At 34.8% G+C, this 15,725-nt stretch overlaps 1 protein-coding gene across 1 annotated transcript in view; it reads right to left on the reverse strand.

Moving 5' to 3' along the window:
• The window catches only part of GPR137C (G protein-coupled receptor 137C), a 62,906-nt gene that overhangs the window by 17,233 nt on the left and 29,948 nt on the right, over window positions 1-15,725 (reverse strand). Inside the window, exons 2-3 of the mRNA XM_061430079.1 lie at window positions 9,434-9,477; window positions 7,674-7,902 (exon numbers count right to left, since the gene is read on the reverse strand). Of these exons, the coding sequence (XP_061286063.1) occupies window positions 7,674-7,902; window positions 9,434-9,477 (273 nt within the window). The remainder of the gene's footprint in view (window positions 1-7,673; window positions 7,903-9,433; window positions 9,478-15,725) is intronic.

Below are 15,725 nucleotides of genomic sequence, written 5' to 3' on the forward strand. Positions count from 1 at the left end.
GTCACAAAGAGTTGGACATGACTGAGCAAATAACACTTTCACTCTCACTTTAAGCACCTTAACTACAATGAACTTAGGTGAGATTTTCTTTCTAGTTATCCTGATTGGGATTGCTGAGGTTCACGAAATTGCAAATATATGTCTGTCATCAAAATTGGAAAATTTAAGTCATATGTCTTCACACGTTTTTTTTCCAAATTTCATTTTCTTCCTCTTTTCCTTTGGGAATTCCAATTCTACATAATCTGACCCTGAGACTCTGTTCATTTCATTGTCATCTCCCCTCCCTGTCCCCCAGCATACTCTGGTCTTCAAATTGGATAATTTCTGATTGATTTAAGTTCACTGACTCTTCTTTCATCTCCAATCTGCTGCTAAGCCCAAGTAGTGACTATTTAATTTTAAATACTGTATTTTTAAATTCTAAACTTTCTGATAGTTTAAAAAAATAGTTTCTATTTCTCTTAAGAGTTCTTATTTATTCATTCATTCAAGTATTAATGTATATTCACATCCTTGAGCATATTATAAATCATTAATAAATTCAACATCTGGGTCAACATCTGGGACTGCCACCAATGATTGCTTTTTGAGTTTTTCTTTCTGCTCTTGAGTATGAGTTATAGTTTTCCTGTTTCTTCATATACCTAGTGACCTTGGATTCTGTTATGGACATTGTGAGTGCCATGTTTTAGAGTTTGGATGCTGTTATAGTTTTCTAAAATATATTGATTTTTTTTCTTTTCCCTTAAAATTTTTTTATTTTTAGCAAATGATTAAGCTGGCTAGACTCAAATCTCAAACTGTCTCTCATGTATGAATAGCAGCTGAACTCTCAGTTCAATTTCTTTAACCTTCACTGTGCTGCTGCTTAGAGTATATCCTGAACACGTCTAGTTCAGGTATCAGATAAAAATTTGGCAGAGTTTAAATCAGAATTTGGACCTTCCTCTACTTGGCTGTCTTCTTCCTGAGATTTTCCACTGACTTTTCATCTGGAATAGTTTCTTGAATTTTGCCCTGTGATTCTTCAAGCAAGTAAAACAGCAGGTTTCTCTTCAAGTTTTGGCTGCCCCATGGACGGGACTTTTCCTCAGGCTAGAAGCTGTAAAAAACAGGAAACTCACGCAGTGTCAGTTCCTTCTTCTAAGAGGCTGCTCTCCAGTGTTGTCAGTGCTTTTTATATTTTTTCCAGGATTTATCTTTGCTTTCTGCAGAAGGTTGAGTCCAATAGAAGCTACTTGGCCAATAGCAGAAGTAGAACCCTGCACATGTTTCTGAATCCATCTCACAAATGCTATTTCCATTTTGAAATTAGAATGCCAAACTAAGCATCAAAAATAAGAAAACAAAGTAATCTCAATTAGTAAATTTAAAATGTATTTTGATAATTATAAGGCCTAAACAGTTTTAAAAATAGTTTCATGGTGCTAAGACATAGTGAAATTAGATCTCTGGCTTTAATGACTCTACTGTTACAGATAAGATGGCTTTAAGTTGATGAACTTTATGTCCATGGAAAAATTTAAAAATTCTGAAAATGCTGGCTGGTCTAGTAGAAGAATTTAGAAGTATAAAGGAAAGGTACTTGAGCTTAGGATAAACCCAGTGTTGTAAGCAGGGATTTTTCAAAAGGGACAAGTGTGTGGTAGATTGGTTCAGCAATAGAATAGGAAATAAGACTTGCAGTATAAGAACTGGAATAATGAAGGCAGTAAATTAAAGAAGCACCACAGCTTAAAATGAATGAAAAAAATTCCAGTGACTCAAGAGAGAAATCAGAATACTGGGAAGGTAGCAATCATATCTATTATAGAGGATGATGCAGGCTCTGGTTTTTTGGGTTTTTTTTAACCATCATCCTCAACAAATTCTGGCAAAGTCATATTTCAGGGTGGTGGATGACAGACATTAATGGTATTTTAGCCTATTACTTCGGAGAAAGCAATGGCACCCCACTCCAGTACTCTTGTCTGGAAAATCCATGGACGGAGGAGCCTGGTAGGCTGCAGTCCATGGGGTCGCTAAGAGTCAGACACGACTGAGAGACTTCACTTTCACTTTTCTCTTTCATGCATTGGAGAAGGAAATAGCAACCCACTCCAGTGTTCTTGCCTGGAGAATCCCAGGGACAGGGGAGCCTGGTGGGCTGCCGTCTATGGGGTTGCACAGAGTCGGACACGACTGAAGCGACTTAGCAGCAGCAAGTAATCATAAACTACTTCTTTAGTCTTATAGGATCAGCTGGTCTCCATGAATGGTCAAAAATATAGTTTAGTTGAAAAGTTACTGTGTCTCTGCAAGATGCTGATGATGCCTTCCATCCCAATATAGTAATTAATATGGATCAAGAGTTAAGAGAACATGGGTCAGAAAGGTCTGCATAGTAATTAAAACTGTTAGACATTCAGGAAAGACAGACAGAAAATGCATTATTTGCAAACAGCTAACCAGGCAGGGAGACAAACTAACCTTGAGTCAGACAATGATTTGTTTTACACTCTTATCCAGATATAAAATTGTACATGTCCTTAATCAGAGATGTAAGGCTAAAAGCTCAACTTTTGTACTCACCCTAACTTTGAGTGGCCTTTCATACAGATAATCCCAACTTGCCATTATTTTGGCTCCTATAATGGCAAGTTGGGGTTATCTGCATGAAAGACCACTCAAATTAAATTAACTAATTTGAAACCTTTTTTGTGCCACTATTTTATCCATTAAAAATAACATGTCTCCTATATTCTTATAAATATGCTTATTTTTCCTAAAATGGAAATTAATATTAGAATAAAAATAATTTTATTGTATGTATTTTAATGTTAAAAGTTATATTATAATCTGAATAAAAGTAAATAAATTCAAATATACCACAGAAAACAAACAAAGAAAGGCAAAGCAAAGAGCAGTTTAAAAAACTTAATTGCTTGGGGCTAGTGCACTGGGACGACCCAGAGGGATGGTATGGGGAGGGAGGAGGGAGGAGGGTTCAGGATGGGGAACACATGTATACCTGTGGCGGATTCATTTTGATATTTGGCAAAACTAATACAATCATGTAAAGTTTAAAAATAAAATAAAATTAAAAAAAAAAAAGAAAGAAAACGAAAAAAAAAAAACTTAATTGGAGAAAAGGACTAATACTGACAAATGATCATATTAATAAATATAATATATTTGTTTACCCTATAAAGAGTTTGTAAAAAAGAAACATTTTATCTAAAGTTAATGAGACACAGTTGAAATGTTAGCAATATACAAAAAGTTTAAAAATAATATTAAGAAAAAAATTAAAAAACAAATAAAAAAGGTCATTATATACTTTCAACAATACATGTTCCAAAAATTTCTAAGAAAAATGACTCAATTATTATATGAAATGTCGGAGACTTCAACCCTTACAAAATCTGTGCAGAATGGAATATAAAGAGTCAAAATTAAACTATTTAAAAGAGAAATCCTATTCTCCAGTAATTCTTATCTTTTTCACTGTTCCTTTGGAAAATTTGATATATAGAGGATCTGTCTCCAGACACATTTTGCCAACAATTTTGGGTATTCAAGAACTTTTTGAAGCTACATTACCATTCTTTTGTATACATTAGGATCATAATAGCTAACATTTATAAGGCCGTCCTAAGTGCTAGGAATTATACTAAACACTTTATATGCATTTTAATTTAATTTTTATAACAACATTATAAGGTAGGTACTACTCTTATCCTCAAACAACCTATGAGATCAACATTATCATTATTTTCATTTTACAGACCAGGAGAGTGACCATTAGAGATGCTGTTACTGAAACAGGAGGGAAGGTGGCAAGGAACAACTTTTAAAAGAATGATATAGTCATAGGACATGACAAAAACTAGTTAGAACCAACTAGGTCCAATGTGGCAGAAGATCTGACTTCCAGTGGACCTCGTTATATGCCCATCATAACACATTAGCAAAAGCTAAGTGACACACCCACCAGTGCCATGACAATTTCAAGCTGGACTGTCAAAACCAAAAGGTTGACAATAGTCCAATTCCTGGAAATCTCTGTCCCTGCCTCAAAATATTTGGAATAATCCTTCCACTCATTAGCCTATGAAATTACCCAATACATAAAAACTAACCACCCCGTATTTCAGGGCCTCTTGCCTTCTGAGATGGCCCACACTCCATCTGTAGATGTGTTTCTCTCTAAATAAATCCACTTCTTGCCTATCACTTTGTCTCTCACTGAATTCTTTCTTCAGTGAAACATCAAGAATCTGAGTTTCATTAAGGGCTGAGACCAGGTGTGTGATATCAAGACCATGGGTTCAAATCCCAATCTGAACAATCTGCACAGTTTCATTACTTGTCCAATTGCTCAATTGGTCATACAAGAGAGATAGGATCTATTTATATCCTTATCTCTCTGATCCCAGGGTTTGGTTTTTTTTTTTTTTTTTTTTTTAGCTCTTAATCACTATGATACACTGTCTCTCACTAAGGTCATTTCAAATTAATTAAAAAATCAATATATATGAAAAAGGATGGGGTAAAATGTGGGGATGGGGTAAGAATGTGAAATGAAATGAGAGGTAAACCCGGAACAAACCTGGGTATCATAAGATCACCTGTGATTGATATAAAGATGAGCCACAGATTTGCCACTGCACAACACAGTAGCCAGGGAAAAGAACTTTAATATTTTTCTTGGTACTCAACTGGAGAAAAAGATCTTTTCTAGGGAACAACAACATAATACGATAAGACTTTAAGACAAACGTTTCTCACAAGAAATTTCTTACATATTTCCTGACATAGACCAAAGCATGATGTGCCAGTATATGTCAGGAAAGACAATTCTATCCAGGGTATAATGCAGTCTCAGAATACAACTCTATAATGAACTGGATTGAGCAGAGGATATATATGGAATAGATGGGATTATGGATAGATTGTATATCCTTCAGGTAATGTTTCTGGCAATTAAGCTTTTGAGTTTAAAAACTAATATTTTCTCCAACAAGAACCTGGAGTACAGAAATTCTACATTGTTCAGGAGGCCAGAGTCATATGCATGGACAATCATGCAGAGGGTAAAACTGATAACTTCTGTGGAAGTTAGGGGGCCCAAAGAGAACATATATCTGAATATTAGACTTTTCACCAAAGTGAAAGTAGAATAGTATCTATCTATATGTAGAGATAATATCTAATTCACACCAATGTGTAAATATGTAGTATTTAAGACATGGCTGAAATCCAAAGGATGTTGCTATAATATACAGTAATGATATTATGGAAAGTTGCCAAGGCAGTACTTGAGAAAACACATTGCTCTAAATGCCTTTATTAGTTTAATTTAAAATAATAAATTAAGTATCTATATAAGAACATAGATATGGAACAAAGTAACAACCTTACATATGTAAGAAAATCAGAAACTGAAAGAGAAGAAATTAACTATTCAAAATCATAATAATGAATATTTAAAAAGCAAGTCAGAGTTGCTACTTTGAAAAAGAACCAAGTCACAGCACTGATCTAGTAGCTAAAAGAATAAAATTAAGAGAATTCAAACAGAAAATTATTTCTAAATTTTATTTTGGAGATGAAGAAGAAGGGACAAAATTAAGGTCATAAAAAGGAGAAACATTAAAGTTATGCCTTAAAGTTGGGTAAGATAAGGACAAACCACGGAATAAAGCACTGGGAGTGGAAAGACATTTGGGGAAGATGAAACAGCCTAAGGGTATAGAGACAGAGAAGCATACCTGTACTACTTAGAAATAAGGTTGGTAAGACTGAGATAAATCATGGAGGATCTCATTATCCTGATTATGTAGAAGAAGGAAGGCAGAATAAAGAGAAAAACAGAAGACCAAAGTCTGAACTTTAAGGAAACTCTCTTAGGGATAGCAAGAAACAAGGTCAGTTTGAAAGTGGAGGAGACAGATGCTCAACAAACATTTGCTAATTGAATAAAAGAAATGGCCATTACTATATATTGTTATAGAAGTCAAAAAACAAAAATGAGTCTAGAGATTTTACAAAGAAAATGTGAAAGCAAGATGATGTACTATTTGAATAAACCTAATTAGGAAAACCAAGAACTACAGAACAGTATAATACAAATAATTTACTATCTCATATTATATTTACCTTTATAGGTATGTATTTGAACATGTTTCTCTGTAGTGTTCCGAGAGAATTCTGAATACATGCACTTTTAAATTTAAGTGAATATCTTTCATATGATAGTGATGGGAAGGTATTTAATTCTGGAGGAATTATCAGATTAACTTCCCTCCTCACATTGGTAACTTAACTACATCCAGAGAATTCTGTATATCACAGTGAGCAAAACCAAACTTAAAAAGTTTCTAAGTATTCAGAAAACAAGCCTTCAAATTCAGCCTCATTTATTTATGTTTTATCACTAGACCAAAGAGGTAAGGAATTTATCCTGATGTTGTCACACTATGAAAAGATGCTGTTGCTACATCAAAAGATTATGCACCACAACAATGGTGGTTGTATTCTTCTTAACACTTATATGGAAGCCAGAATTAACTAAAATATTTGACTTTTAGGAAGTAAACTGTTAGAAGTTGAATTAAAAAATTTCCAGGCAAGATTAATGGGTTTGAAAGTAAGTCTATGTCTCTCTCTCTCTTTCTCTCCTCTATTTCTATTTTTGTTTCTATATTTATATTTCTATTGATATAAGTTTAAAAAATAAAATTAAAATCTTCACCTAAACTTAAGGGACAAGTTGATTTTCATGCTTTAGTAGGATTATATTAAGGGTAATAATAATACAGAAGTCTAAAAAATATTTCAGAGAACTGTTTAAGAAACTATCTTGCTTATTGTCAGTGAATAGGCAATGATGCCAAATTAAAGCAACCTCCTATGTACATATAACCCCCCACCCCAATATCCATACGCATATACCCCACACCCAATGCCACATATACACTGTGATACCGATTCATCACTCATCCATACTGTCAATCAGCAACAGCAGAAACATTCATGGTTCTCTGTTAACAGGTTAACATTGGCTTTTGTTTCCTGACCCAAAAGTATCCGGAAAGGGAGAAGCAAGGCATTTATAAATTCAGTTACATGACTAGCTGTTTCAAATACCATAGGGACTTCATATTATGCAGTGAAGTAACATTTTCTAAAACTTTATACAAATAAACAACACTATACCAGTATGACATCTTGACATTGCTAACCCAAATATATATAGACATAAAGTGGTAAATCTGTTAAATGGCAATACTGCCACCCTTACTGATGAAACCTAAGTTGTTAGTATGGCAACTTAGTTAGTTGAATATCAGACTATTTGTGATACATTTGTATACATTCTGGCTTATGTAGTTTAATTATAGCCTCCAATGCAGAGGATATATCATAGAAAATACAATATGTTCAAGATAAGTGTCTTTGTTTAAAAAAACCATGGTTTAGTGAGCACCAATTTTTGAATACTTTTTAATTTCTTGTGACCATTCTTTCATGCTCAGAAATGTACCTGACATTCAGAATGCTTTTTAAAGAAATATAAAATTTCCATTAAAATATGGTTCATAAGATGAGGATTTGAAGTATAAATTTGTCAAGTATAAATTTAATGATGAGGATTTGTCAAGTATAAATTTAAAAAACACACTTACCTTTGATTCGAGGTAGACATTTGCTGATGACATTTTTGTAATTTTGCATATGTAACTAACTAAAGAGATGGCACAAAGAATAAACAGGCTATCATTAATTAATGCTCGAACAAACACAGTCCATTTCAACTGATTTTCTGGGACATCTCCATGGACTAACATCGCGCAAGTCAAGTTCACCACTAAAAAGAGAAGGCTTGCCAATATAAAGCCCAAATGCAACAGAATTCTGAAAGAAAAAATGAATTTATTAGATTTTTATAAAACTAATGAGAAGCTAAATTTAATACTGAATTAGTGTGTTACTTTAAGTACAATAATTCCTTCAGTTTAAACTGTTTATAATTTCATTAAATACAAATTTAATAATTACACAGAGTTATTTAGGATATTTTTGCAATTCTGATATTAGTAACTAAGCCATTTAAAAATGGCATCAGATTTTAAACCATGAGTTTAAAAATAATCTCATGTGGACTTGAATTCAGTTGCCTCTATCAGGAAGAGTAATATAGGATTATCTTAACTAATTAAAGTAATCCTGAATTTTTCATTTTGTAACTGCTGAGCATATTTTCATTGACCTTTCCATTCTAAGAATTAGCAGGCTTCTAAAATTTGCTTGGAAAATTAATATACCATATATAAATTTAAATTGATCACTAATATTAACTTTAGAAGGTAAGGGAAATGTGTTTTAAACAATTCTCCCCTTTATGAACATCTGATTATAGCAAACATTTATTTCAAACAAGACTAAAGAGGAACATAGGGACAATATATGTAGAGTTTCATATACCCATCAATATCTCATCTTCTTCTAAAGTGGCATATTTATTATGCATACAGAACTACTCCCAAAGTAGAATGCTAAACTACTTCCCCTTAAGAAAAATTAGACCACTTCATAAAAACTCTTCAGGTAAGGTGTGGCTCTCTGTATCAAGTAGCTGGAACAGCTATCTATACGAAAGTAACTCAATTCAAATACATTTACACTCCAAATTAACACGATCAAGAAATTTATTTGCCATTCTAGTAGCCTCTACTTTGGATTACTTTTACTAGTGGGAATCATAAAACATTGTTTGCCTTTGTAAGTAATTTACACAAGGAAAATGGAAGGCAATGTGTAATCTGTAACAATCAATCTTTATTAAGTATACATGCAAAATACAAGGATTCTAGTTTGAGAAGTTTAGATCTTAATATTCTCTCAGGTTAAATAATAAAAATAATAATTATATAGCTTGAAACCTAAAATGAACCTTGAAATTATCCATACATCCAGGGAATTATAGTGGTTTAAGAAAAAAAGCATCAAGAGGTTAGACGAGGAGCACTGCTGGCAAGTTTATAGAAGAACTGGTCTGAAACCCAAGGCTCCTGACTCCCCAGTTTAGCAATCTCATTTTTGAGGTGAATCAGTACAGAAACATTAAATATTTCATGGAATGACACTATACATTCTCACTCCAAACAGCATAATCTGATTATGAGAGTATAGTCGATCTTGAGAATTTGTGGACCCTATGAAACTACATTTGACATCTGAAGTGGGACAGTGGCAGAGCACCAAAACAGGTATGCTGCAGCAATACTGCTGAGGGGGGAAGGCCAGATTACTCAGTTCACTTTCTGTGAACTAATCTAAATGCATGATCTTCTACAAAACTGCTAAAGCACCCTCAACTACCAAGCCTTCTACCTTGAGAAGTATACTGTAAATAAAATTTACATATGCTACTCATGAAACTTACTTGTGTTTGTCAAGTTCAGTTGCACATCTGACTTTACATATAACCTATAAAGAGAGTATAGAAAAAAGGTTTTGAAAACATGTGTAATATAGTATTTTTAAATTTGCTTTGAATATGTGTTTCAAAGTGATACAACAAGTAATAATAGCAAGTAAACCTCAAATGTTAACAGTTCAACCATTGAAGCAAAAATAGGCAGGTTTTCAAAAGCTTAATATAATAAATTAATAACTTTCTTTGGTATAATTTTAAACTTGAATTTCTATCTTTAAATTTTAAAATTAAAATTTTTAAACTGAAATAATTCAGTTTCAATATGTAATATTTTAAACTGAAATAAATATACATTTATTGAACTTTTATTTTGAGCCAAACATTGTGCTGGATGGCTTGTAACCTATTTTAAACGTATCTTAAGATGGAACAACTTACTTAAATATGAATATGGCTGAGTGTTCTCCAAATATTATTTCCCCTTAAGATGAAATGAAGTCATTAAAGGAAACAAAGGACCAAAAAATGAACACAAAGATGATGAACATATATTTAGTAAACTTACTTCTTTCATAAAGTCTTGCAAAAGGCAGGTCCTCAAATACTTGATGAATCAAGATTAAGCGTAGATAAGGTGAATTTGAAATAAACATGGTAACTTCTGAGAACATGGGTGGAAGGTCTAAATTCCTGACTGGTTAATTTGGATTTTACTTTTTATATAGTGGGAAGATAATGAAGGTTTTCATGTAAGCACTCCAAAATACTTCATTAATCTGGCATCAATGTACAGGCAACCACAAAGAAACTAGACTAAAAGTAGAAAGACTAGGGACTTCCCTGGCAGTCCAGCAGTTAAGACTCTGCACAACTGCAGGGGGCACAGGTTTAATCCCTGCTTGGGGAACTAAGATCGCATATGTCCATATGAGGCTCAGCCAAAATAAATAAACATAGAAAGACTAGCTACAAGACTATTGAAATAGATAAGAACTTTGAGTGGGGGTGGGAGTGGGGTTGGGGTGGGGGAATCTAGAAAGAGGCAAGTACAGAAGGTTATAAAGAAACCTAATGTTAGTCTTTTAATAACTTATTGATTTCATTCAAACAATTACTGAGCACACACTATGAAAGGTACCATGGATTCATAAACCTAGTAACTGTTTCTGCCCTCAAGGAGCTCAGTGTATGAAAGACAGAGATAAACCAACTATTTTGAAACATGGTGATATCAATGCAAAAGATACTGTCACAACATCTAAGAAGGGAGAAAGACTAATTCAGTCTAGGAATGCATTGGAGAAGGAAATGGCAACCCACTCCAGTGTTCTTGCCTGGAGAATCCCAGGGACAGCAGAGCCTGGTGGGTTGCCGTCTATGAGGACGCACAGAGTTGGACATGACTGAAGCGACTTAGCAGCAGCAGCAGCAAGGCGAAAGAGGAGAGATTGTCTAGAGTCAGTGAAAGTGAAAGTCACTCAGCGGAGTCCAACTCTTTGCGACCCTATGGACTATACAGTCCATGCAATTCTCCAGGCCAGAATAATGGAGTGGGTAGCCTTTCCTTTCTCCAGGGGATCTTCCCAACCCAGGGATAGAACCCAGGTCTCCTGTGTTGCAGGCAGATTCTTTACCAGCTGAGCCACAAGGGAAGCCCAAGAATATTGGAGTGGGTAGCATATCCCTTCTCCAGCGGATCTTCCCAACCCAGGAATCGAACTCAGGTCTCCTGCATTGCAGGTGGATTCTTTACCAACTGAGCTATCAGGAAAGCCTGTAAAGAGTGGTTTTCCAAAGCCCAGGGAGGGCTTTGGAAGCTACATTTGAGTCAAGTTATGGTGGAGAAATGAGTATTAGGTAAATGCTCAGGCAAAGATAGCAGCTTGTGAGTTTACTTGTGTCTATTACATTTTGGTTAACAGTGCCACCATCTACCAGAAGCTAGATGTGATAAAGGATTCTAAAATATCACCATATTAATCTCTAAATAGTACCACTAAATCATTCTCAGATGTATCTTTCTTTGTCACTAATACTATACTGAATTATTACTAGAGCCTTTTAATTGGTCTGCTTCCATTCTTAACTCCATCTATATCTTTAGAACATAACTGGGCATTTTGCCATTTTCCCTTTATTCTCACTTCTCTACATGTTTTATTTTTATTCAAAATTGTACTAAAATATATATAACATAAAACTACAACTTAACCATTTTCAAATGTACAGTTCAGTTGCATTGAGTACCTTCACATTGTTATGCAACCATCACCATCAACATCCACCTCTGGGATTTCTTCATCCTCCTGAATTGAAACTCTGTATTCATCTAACAATATCTCCCTGTTCCTCTCCCCTCTAGTCTTTGGCAATCACCATTCCAATCTCTGTCTCTATGAATTTGGCTACTCCAGGTACCTCATATAAAAGAAATTATACAATATTTTTCTTCTTGTGATTGGCTTATTTCACTCAGCATAATGTCTTCAAGGTTTATCCATGTACATCACACATGAGCATGTGTCAGAATTATCTTCCATTTTAAGCCTGAATAATATTCCACTTATGTATATACTATATTTTGTTTTATATTCACCCCCTGATGGACACCTGAGTAGCTTCTGCCTCTTGGATGCTGTGAATAATGCTGCTGTGGGTACTGTGGATAATACTGCTTGGATACTGTGAATAATTCTATACATTGAATATGTTTTTTTGTTACTCATTCGCTAAGTCGTGTTCAAATCTTTGTGACCCCATGAGCTGTAGCACGCCAGGCTTCCCTGTCCTTCACTATCTCTCAGAGTTTGTTCAAACTCAAGTCCATTGATTCAGTGATGCCATCTAATCATCTCATTCTCTGTCGCCTACTTCTCCTCCTGCCCTCAATCTTTCCCAGCATCAGGCAGGTCTTTTCCAGTGAGTTGTTTCTTTGCACCAGATGACCAAAGTATTGGAGCTTCAGCTTCAGCATCAGTCCTTCCAATCAATATTCAAAATATGATTTCCTTTAGGATTGACTGGTTTGATCTCCTTGCTGTCCAAGGGAATCTCAAGAGTCTTCTCTAGCACCACAATTCAAAAGTATCAGTTCTTCAGTGCTCAGCCTTCTTCATGGTCCAACTCTCACATCCATACTATATATGACTTAAATCATTCAAGAGTAAGTTGCATATGCAATGCTCCTTTACCTTTAAATATTTAAATGTATATAATACTTCCTTTATAAAGGAAATTATCTTATATAACCTGTATAATTATAAAAATAATAAAATTGATATTGATAAAGTATCATTATCTAGTCTGCAGACCTTATTCAGATTTTGCCATTTGCTCCCCAAAGTGCCATTCACAGGGTGGGGGAGGGAATCCAAGATTATACATTGTGCATAGGTTTATTGTATACTTAATTCCTTAATTGTTATTTTTTCCCTTTGTCTTTTATGATATTCAGTTTTAAAGAGTTCAGACCAGTGATTCTGTAGAATGCTTCTCACTGGGTTTATCAGATAGTTCCTCATGTTAGATTCAGAATATGTATTTTGATAGGAAAACCACAGAAATGATCGCACTGCATTCTTCTAGTGCATTATATTATGAAGCTCAAGATGCTGATTTGCCCCATTACTGTGATGTTAACTTGGATCATTGGTTTGATCAGATGGTATCCACCAGGTTTCTCCAGGTTTAAGACACTGTTTTCCCCACTGTAATGAATATCATGTGGAGAGATATTTAGATTCTTTTTTTATTATGTTTATTTTTAATTGGAGGGAAATTGCTTTACAATGTTGTGTTGGTTTCTGTAGTACAACAACGGGAATCAGTCATAATTATATATATATTTGCCCCCTCTTGAGTTTCTCTTCTCTCCCCCTCATCCTGCCACTCTAGGTTATCACAGAGTACTAGGCTGGACTCCCTGTGTTATACAGTAGCTTTCTGAGATATTTAACTTCTAGTAAATATCTTTTATTCTTCAAACTTTCATACATTAGTTTTAGTATCTAAAAAAATGAATCTGATCATACTATTCCAGGAAAAAGCCCACACGCCTTTGATACAGCAAGGCCTTTTACCACCTAGCTCCACCTTCCCATCATTGTATCCTTTTATCCCTGTCTTCAGTCTTACAGTCTGCTTATTCTGAGTTACTTACAACTTTCAGATAAGGGGTTTCATTTCACATCTCCATGCCTTTGTACATGTTTTTACTTTACCTGAAATATGATTTCATGGTCACATAACAAATTCTAATTTATCCTTCAACACCTTATTCGAGTGTTGATCTTTGTTTCACCATAAGTGCCTCAGGAAGAAGGAAACCACTCTGTATCCTTGCATTACAAATCACACTCTATGGCATTTATTCACATTTTTATCCCCCTCTTAAGAGAGACTGTAACTTACTCATATTTATAGTCCCAGTGCCCAGCATAATGCTTGGTTCATAGCAGAAACTGTTTGAATAAGTGAGCAGTGAATTTAGGTCAAAGCAAGTACTTTGGTATGTTGTTGTGGTGTAAGTGAGTATAGGAAATATGGCACAAGTAGAAACTGAAGGGAAAAGCAGTCATCCAATAATGGAAGACTTGTGTAAAACTGTAAAAATATTAGACCTTAATTCTCACAAACTGTATAATAGTTTTTATGCTTGAGTAATTTATTAGGTGTCAGTATAGACAATGGATCAGAATGCCAAAAAGAATTTGAGTTAAGGCTGTTGCATTTGAGCAAATTGACAGTGTTAGTAACTCAGTCCAGGCTCCTCTGTCCATGGGATTCTCATGGCAAGAATACTGGAGTGGGATGCCATTTCCTTCTCCAGGGGATCTTCTTAACCCAGGGATTGAACCTGAATCTCCTGCACTGCAGCCAGATTCTTAACCATATGAGTCACCAGGAAGGGAGTCTACTTTTCCTCATTCTCAAGTTTTGAATCTAAAGAACTATTAGAATCAAAGTCCTACTGACAAAATTTTTAAAGTCAGGTCATGTAATTGATTTTTAGTTTTAAAATTTATTACATATAGGCAGAAATAGAGATAACAGGTGAGTTTTGGAATATAAGAAATAAATCATAATCACCTAGAGAGGTGATAGCTGCAACTCAAAGTAGGAGGTACTTGGGAAAACAAATGTAGAATGAGAAATCAACCTGTGATATGTTCACATTTTACAGTAAAAGTGAAAAAGCCCAAAAGGTGAAGAAAAGAGAGATGAGCAAGGGAGAGAGCCTTAAGAATCAGACTAGTCATAGGAAGCAGTGGAGTAGTTTAGAGGTAAAAGGAAGAAAGTATAGCCTTTGTTCAATTCTGCAAAAAGTCAAGAATAATTAAGAAATGAACTTTTGACTGGGATAACTTGAAGAGAATAGTTTTCAGTGGAATTGCAGAAGAAAAAGCAAGGAAGTAAGACAACAAAGGCAGTGAGCACAGACTATATGAGATATTTTTTAAGATAGGAGATAAGAGAAACCTGCGTATTTTTTTTGACTGGAAATCATGTATTGGAATATTGCATGTTTCTGCATGGTCCAGGGTTTCTGCTATGCAAGGGATTTACACAGTGAACATCCTTGAAAACTAGAAATGGTGTCTATCCCAGTGGCAGAGGGAAGATCTGTCTCTTGACTGGTATAACAGAGAGAACATCTCTCTCCCTGAAGACATTCCAGGGGAGTAAAATTTTCATCTCCCTCCCTGGTGAAGATTTGCTTACATTTCAGAATAAAGACAAGGTCTGCCTGTCTTATTTATTTGGGGTTATCTCTCCTGTAACAAACCTTGCTGCACACACAGTTAACATCTGACCCTCACTGGTTGCCTTATAGGAACTGGGCTTGGGGAACTGGTTCAAAACACTACTTTGGTTGATTCTTGTTTTTTCCCATGAGCAATAAATGGCCTTTTTCTCTGACCTATGGGTCTTCTGCTTTCTTTTGGTATATGTCTATAAAACTGTGGGAGGCTAACCTATCAGCTTTCAAATAGAATAAAATCTCAGACATTCACAATTTCTGATTTAATGATCTGTTGATCCGAAATGAACTAGAGAGGGTGAAATGGTAAATGGAGGAGACTGGGAGAAAGGAAAGGAGAGCTCAATTGTTAAAGAAGGCTCTAGGTGAGGCAGGTCAGCCCTGAAAAGGAAAACACATACTTTTGAGATAAGAGAGAGGAAAAAATAGCTGAATAAAAACTTGGAGATCTGTACAGAAAATGTAAAATAATTTACAAACCACTTTGTTAAAATAAGAAATTTGGATGTAGCAATTTTGATATAGAGAAAATGGATG

This window comes from Bos javanicus, chromosome 10, assembly GCF_032452875.1.
Source record: "Bos javanicus breed banteng chromosome 10, ARS-OSU_banteng_1.0, whole genome shotgun sequence".
In the NCBI taxonomy this organism is placed as follows: Eukaryota; Metazoa; Chordata; class Mammalia; order Artiodactyla; family Bovidae; genus Bos; species Bos javanicus.